This window comes from Phoxinus phoxinus (assembly GCF_949152265.1).
Source record: "Phoxinus phoxinus genome assembly, chromosome: 2".
NCBI lineage: Eukaryota > Metazoa > Chordata > Actinopteri > Cypriniformes > Leuciscidae > Phoxinus > Phoxinus phoxinus.
In genome coordinates, this window is record NC_136877.1 from 42,491,367 (window position 1) to 42,511,810 (window position 20,444).

A 20,444-nucleotide genomic window follows, 5' to 3' on the forward strand; every position below is an offset into this window, starting at 1 on the left:
CAAGAGATGGTGGGGAGGAGTGCATCTTTGACAGACAGGAAATGATGTAATTAGCCTTTATGTAATTGCTTGAATCGATCAGTAGAGTTGTCTCACTTGTCTGCCAATAGCAAAATGTTTGCATATGGTGTATTATTGATGCATATGAGTGTCTCAAGCTAAACTGTAGTCCTTTGGCTTGAATGCCCATTGCCCATTGAAATGAAGCTTTTCAGTTTTAGAATAATATATAAATAATATAGTATTCATAGACAATTGACAAGTTTTTGGGGCAGACCTGACCTGTTGAAAAGAGATGGTATTCATCCCCACTGGGATGGTGCCGCTCTTCTCTTTAGGGATATGGCACATATTCTTAGATCTCAAACATGAATCGGGGCTCAGGTCAGGAAGCCGACCGTCTGCTAGCTGTCTCATGTCACTGAGGTCAGATAAATCTCATCACATATAGACTATTTCACCTTGATATCATCATATGGGACTGTGTCTGTTCCCCGAATTAGGAAATACAAAAAACTCCCAAACCCATTTAAGGGTAAAAATGTAATTGATGTTTAACAAATATAAACAGATATAATACAGATGAACAAATGGAAACGAAGGAGGAGGTGTTGCTGTAATTTATAGCAATATCTTCAGAATTACTGAGAAGTCTTGTTTTAAATATAATTCTATTGAAGTGTTGGTGCTTAATGTAACACCATCTAGTGTAAATGATAAATCATGTTTGAGATTTGTGCTGGCTACTGTATACAGGCCACCAGGGCACCATACAGATTTTATCAAAGAATTTGCAGATTTTCTATCAGAGTTAGTACTGGCTGCAAATAAAGATGCATTGGGATTGGCATTTAAAGACATTCTGAACTCTATTGGAGTTAGACAACACGTGTCAGGACCTACTCATTGTCATAATCATACTCTAGATCTAATATTATCATATGGAATCAATGTTGATGCCGTTGAAATTCTACAGCAGAGCGATGACATCTCATATCATTATCTAGTCTTGTGTATACTCCATCTAAGGTTGCAATAGTCTCTCCCCTGTGAAGCCCTCCTTTCCTTCCCTTTACCTCTGTACAGATAAAACGTTGTCGGGATAATTCCGGTTCACATGGCTGCGCGGAAGCGATGCATGATTCTTTGTTATACCTTTTTTAGGCCAGACAAGTAGTTTGTTGAGGGTTGGTTGGTTTGTAAAGAAGGACTACACGCCTGCACACATATATATTAAAACGCGCATACCTATAGACTAAAGACGTGATGCACATGTGCACGCCGTGTGCGTTTTCGCAGGTTTGCGTTTTTGAGGTTTGCGCAGAGATAACCTTTTTTTTTTTTTCAAACAATTTCAAGGCTTGCTCCTTGGAATCTATTTCATGGTTTGCGCTCTCGAGCCACCAGGCACTGTTTTGTGCGGATGAGCGGGCCGGATCGCATTGAGTGTGTTCTGTTAGAACATGTGTCGTGTTAGCGGCCCCTAAGTTAATAACTAATGATCTTTGCAACGGAAGTGAATCAATCAATCAAAACTCAATCATAACTTTAGCTGGACAATAACTTTATTCTAGAGCTGCTGTAAAGCCAAAACAATCTCTGTTACTGTAATTTCCTATAATCACTGTAAAGCTGCTTTGGAGCAATCTATATTGTTAAAAGCGAGTATGTGCGTCTTTGTGTGTTTACCATGGTCAGAAATGAACTTGTTAAGTGGAATTGATTCCAGGGGAGAATCAAACTCTGTTTTTGTATCAACAAAATCTTTACACTGTATATGCCCAACGTTGGCATATGTACAGTATTTACTGCAATACTATGACAAAAATAATATGACAATTTTAATATTCAATGTTAATTAATGGAATATACAAAGCACTGTGTTTTGGGAAACTTGTGCAGTTTTTGCCCTCTTATCTTGAATTTGGGTGGCTCTTTTTAACATTTTATTGGCATTTTTGCCCCAAGTGTCTGTTCATTTCCCACTCTAGTGTTTACACTCTCTTTGGCCACTTTTGCTTGTTTGTATTTAAGTCTCTGAGTCTGTATTTAACAACTTTACCTAGATAGCGTTCCTAGGCATCAGTCATGTAACATGACTCATGTTCAAGAAAATGTCAACTTTTGCAACAAACTCAGACGTGTAGACATTCGCTTGTGCTTTGGCTGATCCAATTCACTGTATCCCTGAATGATTGCAGACTGACCGGCTCTTTCGACATCTTGAAAGCGCATCTTATGCCTTCCAATCTATCAAAACAGCTTCTCTAGTGTGTAAACACCCCAAGGGTCTCAGACTTGTCATTAATATCTGCGTAAAAATCCTCTATTTGGCTGTTGTTGGTGCGCATTAGCTCTATCAGTGCATCTATCCTGCTTTACTGGTTAATTAAACCGTGTAACTTGCAGCAATTGCACAGAATTTGCTGAAATATGCCACCTGACCAAAATGATATCAGGCAATACTCTTATTTCCCATCCATTTTTTGTTTTTCTCTTACATTTCTGTCTCTTTCTTTCTCTCTGAAGGGGATGAGGAATAAGCCGGGGGTGGAGACAGCGGGGACCCCAGACTCGGTGTCTGTGTCGGGGAGAGGCCGAGGAGAAAATAAAGCCATCAAGTAGGTGCCTCCTGCTGAGATTAACTATTGCAGTTAATGTCTTAATGAGTGGAAAACATTACTTCGTAAGCTACTCAGAGTTGTATGTGCTGGACTCAGAATAGAACTAAAGGGTCTGTGTTCAGAATGGAATACTGCATAATGCACACACACACACAAAAAACTGTAATTCAATGCCAAGGTATTGAAAAAAGAAAAATCCAGGTCGTGACAACTGCATTTACAAAAAATATATCCTGTTTGTACTGAATTGAACTAGTTGTTAATGGCATATTCATTCTGTCATTAAACTATAGATGGCACTGGCTGATAGGTCCTTAACTCAACTAATCTGTCCTTAACTCTAACTAATCTGCTTGCAATCACATCATTCTCTATAGGGCACAGCTGATTGGCTCCTGCTGTATCAGTAGCCAATGAGCTCGCTGCTCAACCTTCAAATACTGGTCAGCATTTGCTGTAGCAGTGCAGTGTGCTTTCAGAAACCCTCCACCTTCCCCAGCTCCACATCTGCTACGGGTAATTTAAGGACTGTATGCTTTATTGTACAGCAGCAGCATGTCTAACTTGCTCACAGCAGCGTGTCATGTACGTTTTGGCAGTAGCAAGGGACGTATTTGCAGCGTAACAGGTCTATTCCGCCAAGACCAAACGTATCAACTTTGTCATATCCATTACCATGCCAAACACTCAAAGAGTTGTCATGACAGAAATTTAAATATGCATCAGGGATGTCTCTTCTATATGTGTGTAGTGCTAGAAAATCAGGGATGAGCCATGACTCATTCATGTTGCCAGGTCTTGCTAGTAAAAAAAACAGCACAAAAGAACAAGCCCATAATAAACTAAGACAAATCCAAATGCTTTATATTGAAAATAAGACCAACATATTGTGACTCGCACCTGCCCTCTTTAATAACTCCATAAACTTGGTCGCTTTATGAGCCAACCCCAAACAACAAGCCTAAAAATGCGTATGATAAGTTGACATGGCAACACTTTTTACATTACAGAACATAATGAGTCTTTGGTTACTGTAATATTATTTTGGTCAAGAATAGCAGATACCAAAAATTGCTTACTGTGTAAATGATATACATACTCTAATTTTTTTTTGACATATTTCATAATCCATGCTCATTTGTAATTTATTCAGGAGTGTTAATTTATATTTCTAGTGTCAGAAGTGTTACATTCGATTCTCACACCAGCTGTGGTATTTGTCGTGGTCAATACTTTGGATAACACTGGCTTGCTGTTTGCAAACATCAAAAACCGAATATGTTCTCTTGTTCTGGCTAATGCCATCCTGCCATAATAATTTCATATTTACCATATGCCATGTGATGTCAATGTGAATACATACATTTCACATACTGTGCACAGCAATCACAATACGACCACAATATGCCAATGAATTTGACTTGACCTTAAATTTAACCTGACCTAGAAAAATCGGGCCTATTGGAGACGTCAAATAGATTGTTTAGGCGTGTCGAAAGATCACCACAGACACCGTACAATCCACATGGGATAATCTCACAGTATAACAAGCAGCTGTACAAAATATGATACACCAGTGTTTTGCCAGTTTATCTCTTTTAATTATTTTGATAACTGTCTCCATATGTCCGACTGATTGCACTGTATTCTTCCTTTTGATTTTAAACTGAACTCAAATGGCACTGAGAATTGGGTAATAGAGAAACATAAATCACTTAATTGGGGAAATTGAGAGATGAAACAATGCTAATGAAATGGGTCTATGGTGGAGTATTGAGTTTGATGTGCCAATTAAACTTGAGGTTCTGTGGGGTGCGGACTGGATCAACTCCATTCCTAGAGCTTCCGAACAAATGTTTTTTGGGGGGTGTGGACTGATGGGGCAGTGAACCCGAGGTCAGTCCTAGAGCTCCTCCTGTCCGATTATAGGGAAAAATCGGGTCCATCGGGGACGTCCAATGGGATTCTTAGGCCCCCCGAATAAACACCACAGACACAGTGTGAGAGTAAATATGGAAAGTAAGATACACTGGTGTTTTGCCAGATGAGAAGTTTATTCTATGTATCATCTTTTTGCTACTTTAGTTACTTTAATTCATTTTGTAACTGTATAATTTATCTCTTTTAATTCCTTTTATAACTGTTTTAATTACCCTTGCTTTTATTTTGTGTTTATTTTCTACGCAAAGCACTTTGAATTGCCATAGTATGATTATTTTAATTAATTTCTATGCAAAGCACTTTGAATAACGGTTTTAATTTTCCTTGCTTTTATTTTGTGATTATTTGTATTCCTTTCTATGTAAAGCACTTTGAATTGCCATAGTATGAAATGTGCTATATAAATAAACTTGCCTTGCCTTACATTTTCAAACCAACGAATGAAGCAGATTTTTTTTATTTTCTTCTCTTTAAAAATTTTTTTTTTTAAATTGTACGCAAAAAAAAAAATTTCTCATTTATTTTTTACGCAAAAAAACACCCAATAAAGTTAAAAAATAGCTGTTTTATGACATTTTTTAAATCTCTGAATTAATCATGTAATGTTGTGAGATTATTTTACAACAAAGTAGCATACTGCCAATTATTATTGTGTATTTTAAACTGTTTCACATATTTTATGAAACCGCATTAAGAGTATGTATGTATGTGTATGAATTGCTTGCTACCACTTGTATAGGGTTGTGCAGTAAGCTGGTACAATACAAGTACTGCAGATTTAAAGTGGTTTATATCTTTCGGTTTATGGCGATAATTAGCTAATATGATTTATTAGTTTAGTCATTGGTGTAGAAAATTAGCTCAAAACTAAAATATGAATAATTTATTACAACTTGTTACAATTATAAATATTTCGATTAGTTAATAGAATTAACTTGTTGTAGTTGTAATCAATTAATCTGTTTGTTAATCAATTAAACTGATTGATCCTCTATTAACTCTCAGAAATGATATTTTTCGTGCATGGCCACAGTAAAATAACTTTTTCTCAGCATGTAGCTGTGTTCGCATCATTAAAGGGACATTGATATACAAGCAGTGACCAGAACCAAAACTCACATGTACCCAACAGTTTTATTTAACTAAATCACAAACTTATCTAAACATCTGAACATTCATGGGTAAAATGGAAAGTGAATGAAACTGGAAGTGGAAAAAGAAACAGGGGAATGAAGCTATGGAAAAAGAGTAATTTAACCATCTGAACAGAACCATCAGGTTTTTTTTGTTTTTGTTTTTTAGTCCATCGCCACAACACAGGTAGCAAATGGGTCTTCGATTGTGACAGTATTGAATCTTGCTTTAAAAAAAGTGATCAAGCCTCATTAGAGAGAAAAAAGGCAAAAAATTTAACAGTTAAAAAAAGATCCAAAAATGATATTCCATTCGGGTTACATCACAGGAAATGTAATGTTTTAACCTTAAGCCAAATAACTAAGCCTGTGCACTGAATCAGCACAATGACAAATAAAGATCTTAAACCAAACCAATATAGTTCAGTAAGTCAATGGTGTTGAAGTTGCAATCGATATTTTTCACATTGAATGAAGGAATTCTGATGATCTTGCAATGTTAGTCTGATTCAGACATTGTCAATGAAGTTACAATAGAATAGAATAGTAACTTGAGGCCCGTCCGGCTGTCAGTCTTTTCACACGAACAGCAACCAGAAGAAGAAGGAAGAGCAAAAAGCTAAATCGAGAGGGTGCCCTTTAACTTCCACAGAGGTCACACCTCCAGGGGCTCAGGGAGCCAATGGTAATTTCAACTTTCAGAGGTAAAGCTTACGACCCTTTGTCTTTGAGCATGGGGTTTTGCATATTTTACTGGACCGGGTGTTGATGGAGAAACCTTTAAAGATTCTTGTAAAATTAATATGTTGCAGTTATCAACATAAAGGATCATTCGGATAATTAAAATAGAAATTTATAGATACCAAACATGGTGTAGGTGAGGTTATATTAACCAGTGGTTCTGTCATAAAGCATGCATAAAACGGTATACATTAAAAAAGACAGTAATAATCATACACCAAATGTCCTGAAGATATGCATGTTCATTCATAAAAGGTTTGCCTATAAATTAATGGAAAGAAATCATTTTTTATGGGTCTGATACCATATTTTTTCCCATATAGGAAAGACACATACCGGTAAGTATTTCTTATCTAAGTATTTCTTACATTTTATGCTATGGTGACCAGAGGCCTGGTTCTGCCCGGGTGTTGGTTGCTGTTCGGGGGTAGTTAAATATAATGAATAATTGCGTGTCTGGTTGGTCCAGACACTCCATTGGTTTAGTATATTCCCATTACCTAAGCAAATCCATCCTGCCTATTCAGTGGTCTACCTACCTATACCATCTGTTCATTTTGAGATATCAATACCTTAACTTCTACCAAAGCCAAAATATTGGTATCAGGCCAAGCCTAAACCTTATTTCATTCTGAACACAGCCAGTGACACTGAGCAAACCACAGGAATAACCTCGAAGCACTTTAAAAAAAAGTAAGTGTGTGTGAAATGATGGCTTTCTCACACTTGATGATGTTTATCAGGTCAGCAGTATGAAGCTGGTCCACTTGGAGCACTCGCTCTGGTAACAACTGCAGCCTGAATATTAATCAGGCAATGCTCTAATTAGACACCATTGCATCTCACAGCAGATGGATACTGTTTTTATATCAGTACAAGAGGCCAGACTGCTAATCACCTGTGACCGCACAAGGGCACGGAGAGACAATCCGCTGCACCTTTCATTGTGTTCTTCAGACTGCGAATGAGACATTACATTTGTTTTCATAAAGTAGGATTGGAACCCACAAAAACAGTGTGGAACGTTTGCATGCATCACACAATATAGTGTATGTAAGTCTTAGTGCAATGTTAAAATAAAACAAAAAACTATGATTTTGAGAACTTATATGTGACCCTGGATCACAAAAACAGTCTCAAGTCGCACGGGTATATTTGTGGCAATAGCCAAAAACTTGTATGGGTCAAAATTATTAATTTTTCTTTTATGCCAAAAATCATTAGGATATTAAGTAAAGATCATGTTCCATGAAGATATTTTGTAAATTTCCTACCGTAAATATATATATAAAAAACATTTGTGAGTAAATGCAGCACATTCGCAAACATAACTGGACAACTTTAAAGGCGATTTTCTCAATGTTTTGATTGTTTTTGCACCCTCAGATTCCAGATATAGTTGTATATCAGCCAAATATTGTCCTATCCTAACAAACCAAACATCAATGAAAAGCTTATTTATTTATGATGTATAAATCTCAATTCCAAAATAATTTACCCATGTGACTGGTTTTGTGGTCCAGGGTCACATATTATCATAATGTAAAGTATGAAAAACAATGTAATGTTTTTCATAATTAAATGTAATTGTTAAAAATGTATTAAATTATAATAATTTAATAATTTAATGTAATAATAACTTGTAATTACATGTAATGCCATTCAGGCATTTTGCATTATTTGCATTATATATAAAACGTTCTCAAAATTATTTTTTAAAGTGGCACTAAAACACCATTTTAATTTATTTTCGTTTATATTACAATATTTTATTGTTTATTTCTCCAAGTAGAACCATTAGGTCGTGTGTCCACCAAAGCGTTTTTTCACGCGGCTGGCTTTATTTTTCTATTGTTGTCAATGGGAACGCCGCGTTTTTAGAACGCCATGAGCGTAACGAGGCGCTGAGCGAGTATTTAACGCTCAAGCGCTGAGCGCTCGGCGTTTTTTACAGGTCGCCGAGAGTTGAAGAATGTTCAACTTTGGGTAAAACGCAGCGCTCATCACTGTCACTTTTTAGCCAACCGTCCAATCACTGTGGAGGAGGGGTGGGACTAATACCACACGGACCAACGGATATTCTGTATCATAGCAACGATGCGTCTCAACTGAAAAAAAACTGCGCTGCCAAAACGCTCTCAAGCGCCCGCAGCTAGGCGTTTCCAGCAGAGAGCCTAGCGTTTTCAACTGGCTAAAAACGCTTTGGTGGACACACGGCCTTAGAGCAGCTTGCAGCACCAGAAATGAGCCAATAGATTTGCTAATTTGCAGCATTAAAAGATCTGAAAAAATGAGATTTAAATAATATATTATGTGAAAATGACTAAATAATTTAGTGCTTGACATGTGTTTCTTATATGTTTGTGTAACCCCTACACCCGGGTCCGGCATGAGAGTCAGGCGCTCTAACAAGGAGGCTAAAGACTGCAGCCTCTAGTGCTAGAGCGCCTATTGAGATCAGAGGAGTGAGGTTTACTCGCACAGCAACTACTAGCTGGCCTCCATTACACTCACCCCCCTAAACCTCACTCCCATCCGGGTCACGGCACCAATGTAACCCCTTCACCCGGGTCCTACTCACCCCGCTCCGTGCGGGTCTCGAACCCGGGTCTCCGGCATGAGAGTCAGGCGCTCTAACAAGGAGGCTAAAGACTGCAGCCTCTAGCATCTGTCGCTAGAGCGCCTATTGAGATCAGAGGAGTGAGGTTTACTCGTACAGCAACTACTAGCTGGCCTCCGTTACATTTGCATGTGTCTTAATGTAAATATCCCCACAAAGATTGCAAAATCCAAAATCCTTGTCCTTGTGGGGACATTTTTGGTCCCTGTGAGGAAAACAGCTTATAGTGATTTTTTTTAAATGATAAAATGCAGAAAGTGTCCTGTGATGGATAGGTTTAGTGTAAGAATATACAGTTTGTACAGTATAAAAACAACTATGTCTATAGAAAGTCCCCATAAAACATGAAAACACATTGTGTGTGTGTGGCCATGGTAAACACTAGTGTGGCCAAAATGTAAAATCTGCTTATAAATCATACTAAATGTTGTTGTTTTTAAATGTAGAAATGCAGAGATTTCTGTGAGAGTTGTGTTCAGGGGTGGGATTAGGGGCTAGAATATAATGCTACAGTATAAAGATCAGTCTGTGCGTGCGTGCATTCGTGCCTGTTGTAAATGAATTAGAACCTGGACCACCTCCAACATGTTCAGAGTTCTATTATCATATTAAATGCCTGCATCAACCCAAATTAAATATTAAATGGTAGATTCATTTATAAGGCTTAGAGTTTTAATAGAGACCGATCCGACATTGTCAGAACAGATGAAACCACTAAACGTCACAGCTCACCGACTGGCAGTGTTCAAGTCACAGGCTAGTCCGTTTGCAAATATACTTCATTTCTTAACTTCCTAATGTGGACATCCTGGACCTGGAGTTTGGAAAAGTATGCTTTAAGTGAGTTTTTTTTTTATGCATGATATATTTCATTTGTTTTGAATTATCTTATCTTGTGGTTTGCAGCCATCCAAGTAAAACTCTGAAATGAGACGAAGTACCTTCCATTTGTAAAGTATTTACTGGAATAAGTTTTGTTTAACTTGCATAAAACAACAACATACTGTTCTGATATATACCATTACTACATTATATATGATAAATGACCACCGCTAATTAGTGCCTTACCTCTGATGTGACTTTTTCTGTCTGTCTTCTGTTGTTCTTATGGAGCTTAGAAATGTGTAGCTACAGTATAAAGACTCTATCCTCTGTGAGTCAGAGCGAATGTAATGACAGCACAGAATAAATATTTGACTTTGTGCATGATATCCATCTCAAAACCCCTTTAATCTCACCCTCAGAGCTATTTTTACATCTTCTCTTCAGTTCAGAATTCTTTTACTTTTTCAAGACTTTATGCCACTTAAAAACACGGGAGCTCTGGAACGATGTTAGACAAGAGAAACCTTTCCTAAAAAGTCTCTCTGTGACTGGATTGTTCCACTCTGCCAGTTACTGTAGTTTTACACCAGTGTTTTCTCTCTCTCCATGGGCTGTCTGTCTATCTGAACTCTGTTGTTCCCCTCAGTTTGACTCATTGTGGCTCTTTCTCCTGTCTTTCTCTTTGGCTGCAGTGATCTAGACAGGGACTTTTGGAATAACAACGACAGCAGTTCTGTGCAGCAGCGCTGGAGCTCCTATCCACCCAAGGAGTTCATCCTCAACATGTCCCCCTACACCCCTTATGGAGACCCTCGCCTCACGCCCAAGTGAGTCTTGGTAACGGCTGGTAAGGGACCCCTTCTCTCTGTGCAGGGCTGTACTGAAAGGGGAAGTCCATTCAGTCCTCTCTATTCTGGTCTTCCATTTTAGCGATCCTTTATAGCTTACAGGGACTCATGAAACCTATCAAATGTCACGAAACAATGTCCGTGGTCATATTTCACCCCAAAAATCAAAAAAAAAAAATGTATGACTATTCAAGCGTTTTTCATTATTTTTATGATACTTTTAAAATTATTGTTACTATAATACAACAATACTAATATTGATTTGTACATTTTATTATTAATATAACATGCAATATTAAAATGTTAAATATAGCCTATACATACACATGTGTGTATGGATCTATCATCTAAAAACCAGCTAATCATTTTTGATTGTGTTTTGCAAGCCACAATAGTAATGTGCTGGATTTTTGTATTTTTATCTTTATAAAATCAATGCAACAAGTAATATGTTGATTTGGCTTTTTTGGCATTATTTTCTTGACAATTAAGCTAATTTAAATCCTTAATTTTTCATTACTGTAATGGAAAAATTTAATAAATGTGTGTGTGTGTGTGTGTGTGTGTGTGTGTGTGTGTGTGTGTGTGTGTGTGTGTGTGTGTGTGTGTGTGTGTGTGTGTGTGTGTGTGTGTGTGTGTGTGTGTGTGTGTGTGTGTGTGTGTGTGTGTGTGTGTGTGTGTGTGTGTGTGTGTGTGTGTGTGTGTGTGTGTGTGTGTGTGTGTGTGTAATCAATAAATTATTTTGTATATAAATAAGGATATATATATATACAATGATAATATTTATAATATTATATTGTATATATAAATGTATATACTATAGAAATAATAACATAACAGTTTTGTATAACAGTAATGAACATTTGTATGGAAAATGTAATTAATAGCGAATGTCCTAATGGTACTATAAAAGGCTTTTTTTTTAAAGACAGAAAAAGTTGATGACTTGTTTTAAACATCTTACTACTTTAAGGTCAATTTGCATGACCCACAAAGCACACCAAAAGGCAAGCCATATTTCCCACTGATGACCCCATCTGTAAGAGCTATGTCTAGGGCAGTCCTTGTCATTTTCTATGGCTCTTTATCATTCAGCGTACAGCACAATCCAGACTGAAACGAGATGAAATGTCCAATCTTTAGGTCAACCCATCACTCTCAGCGAAACGTGGGTTGAGTTCCTCAGAGGGTTGTGGGGTTCGCTTCAGTCTGCCGTTTCCTTGTAAATTAATTGCTTAATTGAAGTCATTATCTTCGAGGGAAAGTAGTCTTTCTGGATTCATTCCCAGGATAAATCAGAATCTAATTGATAGGAGACAGATACAGACTGCAGGTCCCTGCCCACTTCTCAACCACATGGTGATAATTACAGTCTACATCCCCTCCCACAATACACACTCATAGCATCAGTGTGTGTTCAATACAGTATATGATCAGTAAGTCAAATTTTTTTTGTCCCTGGCCCCTCTTTTCCATAATGAAAGAGCTTAATTTTTTTCTGAATATCGTATTTTCGTACTAATCAAAATCGCCACCTCATGAGATCAGGATGGTGGAACCATAAAAGCAGTCTAGGGCTGTTTACACCTGGTCACTTCATGCGTTTTCTCAGATCGGATAGCTATCTGATGTATCAAAACGATTCCATTTACACCTGGTCACATAAATGTGTTTTTGCAAAATATATATAAATCTGATCTTCAATTCCCGCGCTATATGCAGATTTAACGGAGTGCACGTCACCGAAATCAACAGATATGAGCTGCATTTTGTTGATCATAAGCTAAAATTTAAAAATCAAAGACCGCAATAAGAGAGAGCTGCAACAGCCCTGGTAAGATCATTTCGGTTCTTTACTTAATGAAGATGTTGTGTTAAGCGTCTGCAACTTTCACTTTGATTTGCGATAGTTTGCACATTGGCTTGATAAATAGATGCTCAGCTGCTCATCTGCGGTGATGAGTGCTCCAGTAGCGCCGTCATATCTGGCTATAACATGACATAAAGCCTATAACACGTTCTCACACGTTTATTTTTTTAGCATTTTTGGGAGGAGTAAAACGTACATATGTGGTTTCAACAACCAGATGCATTTACACTTGTCCAGTTTCGTCTGGAATGCGGCCCGGACCTCCTCCTGAAGTGGTTTGAGCGATGGGATTCAAATCCGTCTCGAATGCGTTTCGGAGGGCATTTACACCTGGTCTTTTCACGATCGGATAGCTATCCGATCACAGAAAACGCATGAAATGGCCAGGTGTAAACAGCCCCTATATGACTGTGCTATAAATGCCATGTGGCACAATCTATAAGTCATGAATATGTGGATAAAAAAACTGCAGGCATTTTTCTGATTTTGGCGAACTTTGTGATAGATATACATTCCCATTCTGTGAATTTTTCTGCAGGCACATAATCCATGTGGGATTTCCGCGCTTCCACCGCTCTCAAATTTCACTCGCAAATTTCATTTCGGATCCCGTGACGGATCTTGATGTGGCAAGTTTGAAAAACACATCTGCAAATGAAGTTTGAGAGCTGCGATGGGAAGATTAACGACTTAAATTTGGGTCTGCTCCTCACACAATCCTATCATGTGACTTCAGAAGGCTTTGAATATAGCACATGAGTCATACTGTATGCACTACTGTACAATAAATAGAGTCTTTAAACAAAATAAGAGTTAATGAGAACAAAATAGTATTGTTTTTGAGGTGAACTGTTCCAGGACTGATGGATCGCTAAAACACTTCTCAAGCCCCTGCTCTCTACAGCCCTGCCAGCAGCACTAATGTTTCTAACTGCTAACATTTCACCTCCAGCCCATGGATGGTCTCCATGGAGACGGACAACCCTCAAAACCTCTGACCTTTGCCCTTAAAGGTTTAGATGCATGCAAGAACATCTTGATTGGAAGTGTATTGGTTTCTTGCCATCTCATCTAGCCCTGATTGAAGTTGAGGGTTGACCGTTTCTGTAGCTCTTCTGCTGTGTAGCTGTGTTTTTTGTGCATTTATGGTCGTTGTCGTGTTTCGTCTCTCCAGTCACCTGTAACTTCCCCTTTATAGTTTGAGTCTCAGTGTGTACCTGTGTGACAGCTTCAGGAGTTTACAACAAAACATCTTCACATTTGAGATCTGCTTCTGATGGCTTTTTTAATTTTAGTTTACACCAGTTTTTCATTATTTTTTTCTTAGTTACTGTTTAAGAGATATAATTTATTTTGCAGGACATCTTACTTATTATAGTCATCTTATATTTACTTAATTTGAACCATGTAAAATCAATTAGTAGAAGCATTTCCGTGTCTATTATTATGCTCTTTTGTACTTAAAGGATTAGTTCACTTTCAAATAAAATGTCACTGATAATTTACTCACCCCCATGTCATCCAAGATGTCCATGTCTTTCTTTCTTCAGTCGAAAAGAAATTAAGGTTTTTGAGGGAAACATTCCAGGATTTTTCTCCATATAATGGACTTCATTGGCAACCAACGGTTTGAAGGTTCAAATGTGAGTCTCAATCATAGGTCTCAATGCAGCTTCAAAGGCTCTACACGACCCCAGCCGAGATACAGTATAAGGTTTAGTGAAAAGATCGGTCATTTTCTAAAAATAAATAAAATAAAATACTTTTTAACCACAAATGCCCGTCTTGTACCATCTCTGATTTGGCACGTATTACGTCATCACGTTGGAAAGGTCACGCAAGGCGCATTTACAAAGCGAACGGGCAAATACTAATACACACACCAATAATGATATGCACACGTAAGGACCATTTTAAACTATAAACTGACACAAATACATATAAATATGTGTCATTCAACATGCATACATTATACGTGTAAATACTGGGTCGGTACTTCCGACTACGTCTTGTGTGACCTTTCCAACGTGATGACGTAATGCGTGGCGCATCTCAGAGATGGTACAAGACGGGCATTTGTGGTTAAAAAGTATATAATTTGTATTTATTTTAGAAAATGATCCTTATTTCTCGGCTAGGGACGTGTAGAGCCTTTGAAGCTGCATTGAGACCTATGATTGAGACTCACATTTGAACCTTGGTTGCCAATGAAGTCCATTATATGGAGAAAAATCCTGGAATGCTTCCCTCAAAAACCTTAATTTCTTTTCGACTGAAGAAAGAAAGACATGGACATCTTGGATGACATGGGGGTGAGTAAATTATCAGTGACATTTTATTTGAAAGTGAACTAATCCTTTAAAGGTGCATTCACACTGACAGCGACAATCGATCAAGGTTGTCCAGTTGCGGTGTAGCGTAGCTAGTTATTTACAACTCTAAATAGTCAGTATATCATTATATATATATATAATTATACTTTTTTTTTTTTTTTATTAAAAAAAAAATAGTTTTTAGTCGTTTTTGTACGTAAACTTTTTTAATTTATTAATTTAAGTTTTAAAAAAAAAATTAATCTAGTATTTATATTTTATTTTATTTAATCTTTAATTTAATTAATGAAAGTTGTTTTTGTTTTTAATAGTGTCAGTAAACAATAACTGGTGAAATGTGGCAGTTTGCAGATCCCCTTACAGAGAGCGGCAGTGAAAATTTTCCACCATTTCTGTGAATTATTTGTATTTTTATCTCTTTGATGCTGACCAGTCACTGCAAATCGCTGCCAGTGTGAACACCTTTAATAAGGAGATCTTTACAGACTATAGAATAAAAAGTGACAAGATTAAGAGACACTATTTACAGCAGTCAGCAACCTTGCCATCTCCTTTAACAAATGTCAAGCCCCCTCTGTTCCTGTCCACCCCCTGAGGTTGATGCACAAATGTTGCGTTATGGGTCATCTGTGTCTTAAGTGGCTGTCGTCGATCTGTTGCCGTCTATGCTAGTCACGACACCTGTGTTTGAAGTGTTAACCTTTAGTCTGTCTCTGCCGTCGCTGTGTAATCAGTTCTTCTGTCACTGTACTGTCCAGATTTAGTGAACGTCAGTCCCTGTCTCACTTGAAGGGAAAGCAAGAATGATTAATACATGATGGGAAACCCAATATGAAAATTGGTACCGCTTATACAGTGTGTACTGATAGAAATGAATGATGTCAAAATATGTATGTGATCAAATGTAGTATTTTCCCAAATATACTGTACATACACTTTCAAAAGTTTGGGGTAGGTAAGATTTTTAAATATTTTAAAAACAGAAACAAAAGTGTAATAGTGTAATTTAAAATGATAATTTTCTATTTTGTATACATTTTAAAAATGAAATTTATTCCTGTGATGCATTAAATCATTACTCCATTCTTCAATGTCACATGATCCTTCAGATATCATTCTGATATACTGATTTGCTGCTCAAGAAACATTTCTGATTATTATCAATGTTGAAAACGGTTGTGCTGTTTTATATTTTTGTATTAACTGCTGTGAGACATTTTTCCAGGATTCCTTGATGAATAGACAGCTCATTTATTTGAAATAGAAATCTATTTTAGATGTTTTTACTGTCACTTTTGATCAATTTAATGCATCCTTGTTGAATCTTATTGACCCCAAACTTTTGAATAATAGTGTGCAAGTGATTTGAATATCATGTAGAAGTGGGGCTGCACGATTTGGTAAAAACATAATCATATTGCAATTATTTTGACATGTACTGTGATTTGAAAGCCAAAAGAAAAGGGTATGAAATGTCATTGAAACAGCAGCTCTCATGTTAAACAGCACGTGCAAAAACTGCAAACCAGCGCACAAAGGCTTTTGTCTGTAAATTAAGCTGTGTATTAAACACGCTCTGCTGATGATAGAAGGAATTACTCTTCACGCTGAACTTCTCTTCTTCTCTCGTTCAGTTGACCCAAAAGTGCAGTGAATGAAATCCAACTCGGCTTTCTTAGAATTCAAACAGCTTTATGCTGGAAAAACATCTTAAACCAGCCTAAGCCGGTTAGTCAGGTCTGTTGCAAGGTTTTAAAAGGGTTTTGCTTTTCAGATGGTCAGGCCAATAGACCAGCTGGCCGCCCGGCTTAGTTCTGCATTATTTTAGTGTTATTTTTCCACTATTATAGTATTTGTTCATATTTTATTCATATTTTTAATATTAATATTATTAATTAGATTGTATTGTTATATTTTCACATTATTTTAAAATTTTAGTCATTTTGTTATGTGATTTGTCGTTTTTATAAACCCTATTTCACTTTATTTTTATTTCAGTTTTAGTTTACTTTTACTTTAATGAAAATTATATATATGAAAAATATTTTGATAATTATTTTTTTTATTATATAAATATAAAAAGTAAATATTTTTAATAGTTTAGTTGTACTTAACAATAACACTGGCTTACAGTATGCTGGGAGACTATCTTAAACCAGATAAGACCAGCAAACAGGCTGGTTTACCCATTTGTATAGGGCAGTCCACTTGAATATTTAATTTAATAAACTAATAAATAAAAATTTCATACAGTAAAATTGTACACTGTAAAAAAATATTTTCATGATTTGTTATCACAGCTTTTTTACCTTTTGTCAAATCAACTTTGATAACTAATGTGTGAAGATAACATACTATTTTGAGTTTCTGTTTATTAAACCATTCTTCTTCATTGTATTAACTCAAATTATTAATTACAACGAACTCAAAATGTTAAGGCAACAAGTTCACTTGCTTTTTTAAGATTTTTTTTTTCACAGTATAGTACACAATTATAAAAAATGTCATCCTTACTCATGCATAGTAATTACCTACACTGAAAAAAAACAAGTAAAATTGACCTAATTTTTATTTGGCAAGTTTTTGCACGCATATTTTTAAGTAAAAGGTTGAGTAATATCTATTTAGTTGAAGTTTCCTTTGTAATACATTTCACTTCAAACAATATAACATTGAATTAAAGCACACTTTTAAAGTATATGCATTACTTCTAAACATCTAAGTTAAATAATACAATAGATATTGTGTGATACACGATATCTACATATCAGAAGATGCACGTCTCGTGAACGCAGAGACCTCAATACTTGGTAGACAATCCACAATGACGGTAACATTTGATGGATCGTTTTTGTGTTTGAATGTGTTATGTTGAGTAGAAAATTAACTCCCAAATTTCACAAAATGACAAGTTACTAATCCTAACAACAAAAGCAATGATACAACACTGTAAATACAGCTGGAAAACAGTGAATATTATAACGTTGATATTTACGCTTTCTTTAATTTCTACACGCTTAAATTGAGTAGGCCTACTGATATAGAATTTACTGAGTTGTTTTTTTTATTATTCTTGCCTGAACTAACCTTTTCATGTAAATGACATAGTTTTTTCTGTGGTATTTACTTTTTATCAGTGTATAGTCATAAAATCTTGAGAGTCACAGTAGTCACTAAATTCACTAAAAGTCTGATTCACTAAAAGTCTGGATGTTGGTAAAAAGCTGTTTACTAAGATTACTAAGCTGTTTAGTAAGATTGCCTCTTGCAGTCACTTGGCAGAGGCTTGGTCTTAAAGCTTTCCTTTTACGGGGGCCATTTTTAGTGTTTCTAAACAGCTAAACTATATTCTGCTCTAGAATTTATTAAATTGTTGCTTTAAGCTGTTTAATAAACACTCAGGGCCAAATCGTGCAGCACTATATAGAACACTGAGGTGTACAATATTTGTCATTTTCTTTCAGACCAAGAAAATCAAATATATATATTATATTTGAATCTATTATATTTGAAAATATTTTAATCAAATTCCCGCCCTGCAAATTTATTTGGCTTCTTGCAGGAACAGTCTATACATAAATATTACCTTTCTTAAGTGTGTGACATAGGATGCAATTCCAACAACACCTGCCTTCCTTTAACTGTCCGCCCATGTTCCCTGTAAATCAGACCCATCTGCTTGCTCTCTCAGCACCCGAGCGTCTGCCCCCTTCAGACCCCTACCGTCTAGGTTCCCGTTACGCCTGCTTGCTTTACAGCTGGGACTCGAGTGGGATTGTTTTCCACCACTGTTCCTTATTGCTCTGCCTGAAGGGTTCTGAACAATCTGTTCCTCTTCCTTCTGTCTGAGTCTTCCGTTCTCCTTCAAACTCTCCTGTCGTTTCTGTTCTTGCATATCTCCTTATCTCTCTCTTCCCTCTTTCAGTGGATCGCTGGAGAAGGGGGAGGCGGGTGGGGGGGCTGTGGGGGGTCCCAGTCGCAGTGACAGCTGCATAGGCGCAGGGACCAGCAAGTCCGGGAGGTGGCAAACTGTCCAGAGCCACCTGCACTCCGGCAGCTTGAGACCCAACAAGTGAGTGTCAGAGGATGACTTCTTTTCCTTTTGAGAAGTTTGGGCCAAGAACCACCTTAATGGTTTAGTTAAATGTTGGATGTTTTTGGGGTGTGGGGTTTGAAGAGATTTTACCATGCCCTTTTCCATACGACTGTGACCACGACTGTCGAGGACAAAAAAAAGCACCATAAAAGTCGCCCATAGTCTTTAGATTTAGTTGACATATTTCACCGGGTTAAATGAAATGTCATTGGCTCGCACATGTGTTGTGCACTACCTTTCAAAAATCAGTAAGATGGTTTTGAAAGAAGTCTCTTCTGCTCACCAAGACTCTATTTAAAACCGTCATATTGTGAAATATTTGTGCAATTTAAAATAACTGTTTTCTATTTGAATACATTTTAAAATGTTATTTATTCCACTGGAGCAAAGCTGAATTTTCAGCATCATTACTCCAGTCGTCAGTGTCACATGATCCTTCAGAAATCATTCTAATATGCTGATTTACTGCTCAAGATTATTATTATGAATGTTGAAAACAGTCATAGAATCTTTTGTGACATTGCTGATATAAAAATATATATTTTACTGACCCCTAACTTTTTAACGGTAGTGTATGTGAAATAAATGTGTGCGAGTGAACAATGACATAATTACTATTCCTTTAAATAGCAAGCATTTGCTTGTTAAAAAATAAATAAATTTAGTTTAGAATAGCAGGTAAATTCATTGGTCAAGTACATAATGGAATAAACCCTGTTAATTGGAGATGCATTGACTTTTGGAAAACATCAGTGGTACAATAATATAAAGTAATAATAGTAACAATTGTTGTTGGTACTGTATATACAAATATACATTTTTCGTCTTTTTTCAGTTTCACATCACACCATTAAAAATAGTTTATTGTTTGACACAGTGAATCAATGTCAGTTTTAAAATAATAGAACAATCAGAGGAATTTGGGGTTGTGATGATTAAATTTCTCTATGTTTAATGGTTTATAGTAACGATCGTGTATAGAGATGTTCCTAGACATGCTTTCTGTTCATTTGCATTACACTCCTGTTAGACTAGCTGTTTTTGAGCTGTGTGAACAGCCCCTAAGTGATGACATTTATGACATCAAGCTGTCAATCATACCGTTCAAGAAATTAAGCATATTTGATTGTTTTCAATGCAAGCTGGCTGGGGGTTTTATCAGATAAGTTTAGGACTAACGGATATGATAGCCCTGTCATAAAGAAAATGGTGTTATGATGTCAGATGCTTCACAAAATTATTATTATTCATTTATTTTGCATTAGTGTGCAGGTAGGAAGTATCAGTTTGATATTTCTAAATATTTCTTTAGCAAATATAGTAATTAAAAGCACATTAAAACAACATTATATGCAAATATGTTGCTTAATTTGATCTGCCGCATAATCATCATCTCGCCCAGGCCTAATGTGA

General features: G+C 36.5%; 1 protein-coding gene across 3 annotated transcripts in view; it reads left to right on the top strand.

The window, feature by feature from the left end:
- The window catches only part of syt7b (synaptotagmin VIIb), a 127,871-nt gene that overhangs the window by 61,811 nt on the left and 45,616 nt on the right, over positions 1-20,444 (top strand). For all 3 annotated transcript variants that reach the window (XM_079590575.1, XM_079590577.1, XM_079590576.1), the window contains exons 3-4: positions 2,530-2,621; positions 10,577-10,711. In XM_079590575.1, the coding sequence (XP_079446701.1) occupies positions 2,530-2,621; positions 10,577-10,711 (227 nt within the window). The remainder of the gene's footprint in view (positions 1-2,529; positions 2,622-10,576; positions 10,712-20,444) is intronic.